Below are 6,000 nucleotides of genomic sequence, written 5' to 3' on the forward strand. Positions count from 1 at the left end.
TCTTTTGAGATCAATAACACACTTCAAAACCAACTATTTTAAACTATGTTTAATGATAGTATTTATTTATCTTGTGTCTCTAAATTTGAAGAAGATGCAAGAAGTATGTGATACAAGTTCAGAGGTTACAGTCCCACTGTATATATTTCTGCCTCAGAAAAAGTAAAAGATATACCCATCCTTGGATAAACCAAACATGTTTGTATATGTTTAATTAGAAAACTAGGAAGCTACAGAGACTGGGATGGAAAGAAGGAGGGTCTCTCTCGCTCAGAAGCAATCTGTCCAAATGACTGAGGGCTTACTATGGGCCAGGCATTTTTATTGCCTGATACATTTAGGAACCTCTACTGCTGTTTTTGAAGAGAAAAACCACCTTCTATAAACATATCATAGACGAACATATGATAGACAGACACTTCCCTCAGTGTCCAGATCTGCACAAGTAAGTAAACGAGTTACTCACTGCACAGTGGTGAACTTTAAAACACGGGCTCAGGAGGCAAACCACTTGAGTTCTAATTCTGATTATGTTATTCAGTGTCTCTACATCACCCTGGGGAAACTGCTTAGCCTTGTGAATTTTGACTGTGAGTATTAAATTGACACATGCATGTAAAGTTACAACCAGGATCCTCCCTGCCTTCTAGTTTGATGAAGAATATCAGTAACTAAGAAAATTCTATAAAAATGCTTAACACGGCATATAGTGGAAAGCACACTTCCTTCCAGTCTTCCTATAAAGGGATATGCTTATATATTTCAGGGGAGGGCCATTGCTTATGAAATATAAAAATACCTAAGTAGAATAAAAGATATTTTTGAGAGGGAATATACTTTTATACCCACCTTGACAGTCCAGAGACACTGCAGACCTTCCAAATTCCAAACCCAGCTATCAGTATGAAACAGTCTCTAAGACCTCTTGTTTCTGAATAGTTGAAAATTCTGCCAAGCATTGGACCTTAATTGTTGCAGAATGTTTTAACTTAATAAAATCCTAGAGCTTTAATTTCTAAAGGATGGGCCTAAAGTCCAACTAATTGACTTTCAAAAATGTCAACCACTTGAATAACCTACCACCCTATTATGGACCAAACAATTACTGTTCCACTGACTCTCACTGGTCGCTAAAAGTTTAACAGAAGTATGGAACCATGTAGGTCACATTCCAATAGTCACTCAACAATTATATGACCTAACCAAAGGACTAATCACGCAGAATCTCAACTTCCAGCTCTGTAGAGACACCTACACTCTGAGATAAGAGAATTAAAGAATAGAATAAATGAAATATCCCTTTTATGCTCACTAGCACACAGTGCTTCTCAATTCATATTCATTCCCTTACTTTATATGAAAGGTTGAAAGAAATTAGGAACAATTTAAGACTTTTGGCAGCATGGTCTAATCACACCTTTTGATATTTTTGACAGAAGTTATGGATAGGTTAAACTGTGAAATCGGAACATAAATACGCATTTTTAACCAATATCAAATTTTTAGTGTTCTTTCACAAGCTTTACTTCAAAACCACTAATGAGAATTAGAATAGGGTGGGCCTCATCCAACATAAGAATGATACAACTTTTGGAGTGAATGTCCACTTCAAAGAAAATAGTATAAAGTAGGTATTATAAGTTAACTATTACTTTCTGGAAACAGCTGCAACAAATAGCTAAATCTACTCAATTCTAACTGACTCAACATTTTGGCATCCAAAGGATGAGACAAAACATTATATTCAACAGATTGACGCTATTATTGTTTGGAACTAATATTCCACAACCACCTTATTATGGGCCTACCTGTAGTGATAGTTTTCCTCAAAATTAAACATTTAGGTGCAAAGCAATTTTCTTAAGGGCGGATCTTTAAAAATGTTGATCTTCATCTACTGAAAGGCAGAGTGAGAGTGAGAGAGAGACACAGATAGTGAGTCTTATCTACTGGCTCACTCCTCAAATGCCCACAACAGCAAGGGCTGGGCCAGCCTGAAGTTAGGAACCCGGAACTCCATCCAGGTCTCCCACACGGGTGACAGGGGTCCACGCACTTGAGGCATCATCTACTGCCTCCCAAGATGTCTTAGCAGACAGGTGGATCAGAAGCACAGTAGTCTAGTCTGGGTTTAAACCAGCACTCTGATGGAGGATGTGGGCTACACAAGGAGCCACCTGAACTGCTGAGCTACAACACCCCCCCTCCCACAAGGGTAGATATTTTAATTTAAAAACTGACCCTTGGGGCTGGTGCGGTGCTGTGGTGTAGCCAGTAAAGCCGCCACCTGCAGTGCTGGTATCCTATATGGGCGCCAGTTCTAGTCCCGGCTGCTCCACTTCTGATCCAGCTCTCTTCTATGGCCTGGTAAAGCAGTGGGAGATGGCCCAAGTCCTTGGGCCCCTGCACCCAGGTGGAAGACCTGGAAGAATCTCCTGGCTCCTGGCTTTAGATCAGCAGAGCTCCAGCCATTTGGGGAGTGAACCAGCAAATGGAAGACTTCTCTCTCTGTAACTTTGCCTTTTAAATAAATAAATAAATCTAAAAAAAAAAAAAAAAAAGATCCATAGGGGGTGGCTGTTAGCACAGATTTAAGACACCACTTGGGATGCCTGCCTGGGTTGCAGTCTGATCCACATTACCAATCTCAGCTTCCTAATTATATATGTGACCCGGGAGGCAGCAGGAGATGGCTCAAGTAGTTGGATCCCTGCCACCCATGTGGAAAACGTGGATGGAGTTCTCAGCTCGCAGCTTCCACCTGGCCCAGCCAGGGCCCCTGTGAGCATCTGGAGTGAACCAGCGGATGGGGGACATGTCTGTCTCTGTCTCTCGGTCTTCCAAATCAAAACAACAAAACACCTACCCTTAAATCTTCTCAGCCAGAGTATTCTCCATTTACAGAACTCGTGTCCTAATCAAGCAGCTGGCTGAGAGTCACACGAATCCGTCCTAACTGAAATGCTGCTTCTGCCACTTCCAGGGAAAGCGGGTGCTACGACTGCTTTGCACTCAACAACTAGAACCTATCTCATCCGGTTTTCTGTCAAAGAATACTAATGGTGATGTTTCTGCAGAATAAGAACTAGGGCTACATCGTCCCAGGGTACTTCCAAGAGATGGCTTTTACAGGCACCATTTACCACTGGGTCCTAGGTTTTCATAAAAAAATTGATATAAAAAGCAGATGTATACAGAGCAACAGGGAGGGGGCGACTGACATGAAACAGCCGCATACCCAAAGCTTATGAACAATTTACACAAGACAGCAATCTGGGCACACATGTTCTCTCTCTCTCACACACACACACACACACACACACAGTAGCTCTGAATGTTCCGATGACAACCAATTTCCTTCGATCTAAAGACAACCCTTTTTTAAGCAGCAAGTCAGGGAATCAGGTGAGAACTGGGTACCAAAAACCAACCAGGAAAATGGGAATAACGAAAATAAAACAAGACCCAGGAAGCTGAAGCTCTAAGATACACCAGCCTCCACAGCCAAGAAAACGAGAGTCGAGCTCGGTGTCGCCCCCACTCACTCGTCCTGCCTGAAAGCCGCGTTCTGCACCGGTCGCTGGCTTCAGACTCGAAATAAATGAACTTTAAGAAGGGTCAAGTGCCAGCAAACATCAGCAGCGGGCGATCTCGCCTGCTCTCGGGCCAGGGGAGACACGCCTCCCTTCCCCCACCCGCGGCCGCCGGCTCGGCGGGTCCCGGGCGTTTCTTCCCGCGCTGTTCGGACAAAAAAACAATCTGGAAGGCACAGATTTGTCTTCCGCGAGCCCTTAACAAAAGCAGGCACGGCCTCTCGCGCACCTCGGGACGACCCCCGCCCCCGGGCTGGGCTCTCCCACTTGGCAGAAAACGCCTTTCCTTTCCGAACATTCCGTCACAGAACGCCGCCCGCCGCCCCAGGAAGCTCGGGCTCGCCGGCCCGCGGCCGCGCCGCTCGGCCCCGGGGACGCCCGAAGGCCGCGCCGCGGGCGCGAACCGAGCCCCCGACCCCGGCAGGCCCGCCCCCGCCCGCGCCCGCCCGGTACTCACACACGCACAGCTCCACCACGTACGCGTAGTAGGACCAGGCGACCACGAAGGTGATGAACAGCACCGGCACCCAGCCCACGATGCGCTGGCAGCAGCGCCAGAACGTCAGGGGCGCCATGTTCCGCCGGCGACGGTGCAGCTCAGAGCCCGACGGCCGCGGGGAGCGCCAGTCCTCCAGCGGCGGCTCCCCCGCCAGCTCCTCGCTCTCCGAAGCAGAGCCCGTAGGAGCGAAAGTGTGAGTCGCCGGCGCGACTCCTCCCCTCGTGGCACTCGGCCCGGTCCCGCCCCCACCCCTCATCCCGCGCCCCCCCTCCCCGGCGCCCGCCCCGCCCCCGCCCCTCCTGCGGCGGGCCGCGGCGGCTGGTCGCCCCGCCGTCGGGGGCGGGGCCTCCGCGGCCGAAGGAGGCGGGGCCCGAGGCATTGGGGCGTGGCCTAGGCTTCGTGGCCGCCCAGGGGGCGTGGCGGAGGTGGGAGGGGACCGGCCTGGGGTGGGAAAGGGAGGAGAGACTGGAGGGAGAGTGGGTGGGAGGTGGCAGTGGCGTTGGGAAGGTGGGGGGTCTCATCGGGCTGAAAACACCCCCGGGGTGGAGGACAGCGGTTAACAATAGCTTTTGTGAATCGAGTTTCAGGGTGGGGAGGCGACTGCTGGAAATGGTCCCTTAGCTGTGAGCTAAGGGCCTTGTCCTGAGTTCCGAACTTCCTCCTGGGCTGGTCCGTGGGGCTCTAAGTAGTTGGGGCGTGTGTTCCGCTGTGACAAAGCCGTGTGAGTGCGGGACGCAGGCGGGGGAATGCATTCTGTTCTATAAGCTGCTCCCTGAGATTCGGGCGCACATCCCTGGTGAAGAACCCTTGTGCTCTGAGACAGTTTGATCCGGGTTTCAGGAGGAAACCCTTCGGTGTTTTTGAAGATTCAAACCCGTAGGTGCTTGTGTTTTAGGACGGAAGCCATCTGGATTCCGTCAGTTTCATTTGGAGCCCAAAGTGAGATTGAGTTGTGAGAAGGGGAGCGTGTACCTGCCCCCTAAATGACTACTGAAATTTCAAGAATTTATTTACAACCGGAGATTGCTAAGCAATGCCTGTGATCATAACAGAACCTAGCGACGGTACCGTGAAGACGTCATAAACCAAGGTCAAAAGCCCTGGAAGAAATTCCAGACGGTGCTCTTAATACCAGTTCCTTTTACCGGCTTGTCAGTTCTGCTTAGACTGAGATTCTAATGAGCCGTAGACTGCACACTGAGATCTCCATGACGATACCTCCCGCCCCTCTTACAGTGTGATACAAAAGGAATAAAAGCAAGTGATCATTTAACCACCACAGTTCCTGCTTAAAGGGATAAAGCCTATGTAAAATATTCTGTTCTTCCTGATTTTATGCCTTACAGTCACGTTGATGCCAAAGTTGACACTGGGTTCTTACAGAGCATTAAAGGGAATCAAATAGGCTGTTTAGCAGGGCTGCGCTTCAGGATTGATTCCTGGACTGATGTGGAAGAACACGAAGTGCTTTCTGCTGCCATCGCTACCTATCAAAACCATGCTACAAAGCCCGGCCCAGATGCTGTGTTCTGCACAGGCTCCATGTCAGCTGGAAATGATTTCTTTTTTGTTATGTCATTTTGTTTATAACACTAGCTATAAAACTAATGATAACATTAGTTTCCCAGGGCTGCTGTAACAAAATAGCACAAACAGAGGCTTAAAAACAACAGAAATTCGTCTGGGAGCTCTGGAGGCTTCAAATCCCTAAATCTATAGGGGCAAATCCTTCCTGCTTCCTAGCTTTTCTTGCTGACTGTCATCAGTTGTTGGGGGCCCTTGGCTTGGAGCTGCATCAGCCCCGCCTCTGCCACCATTGTCGCCTGGTGTTCCCTCCTGTCTGCACATCTCATGCTGGATTAAGGGTCTGCTCTACTCCAGTCTGACCGCACCTGGAACAATGACAGC

The 6,000-nt window shown here is 48.7% G+C and overlaps 1 protein-coding gene across 8 annotated transcripts in view; it reads right to left on the bottom strand.

Annotated features, from left to right (window-relative positions):
• ZDHHC20 (zinc finger DHHC-type palmitoyltransferase 20) overlaps positions 1-4,261 on the bottom strand; it is an 83,043-nt gene extending 78,782 nt beyond the window's left edge. For 3 of the 8 annotated variants that reach the window (XM_062194550.1, XM_062194547.1, XM_062194555.1), the window contains exon 1: positions 4,051-4,259. In XM_062194550.1, coding sequence (XP_062050534.1) covers positions 4,051-4,168 — 118 coding nt within the window. In that variant the 5' untranslated portion in view covers positions 4,169-4,259. Of the gene's footprint in view, positions 1-4,050 lie in introns of all 8 variants that reach the window. The other 5 variants (XM_062194553.1, XM_062194554.1, XM_062194548.1 and 2 more) reach the window with 4 other exon arrangements.
• Positions 4,262-6,000: the final 1,739 nt, after the last annotated feature.

This window comes from Lepus europaeus, chromosome 6, assembly GCF_033115175.1.
Source record: "Lepus europaeus isolate LE1 chromosome 6, mLepTim1.pri, whole genome shotgun sequence".
NCBI lineage: Eukaryota > Metazoa > Chordata > Mammalia > Lagomorpha > Leporidae > Lepus > Lepus europaeus.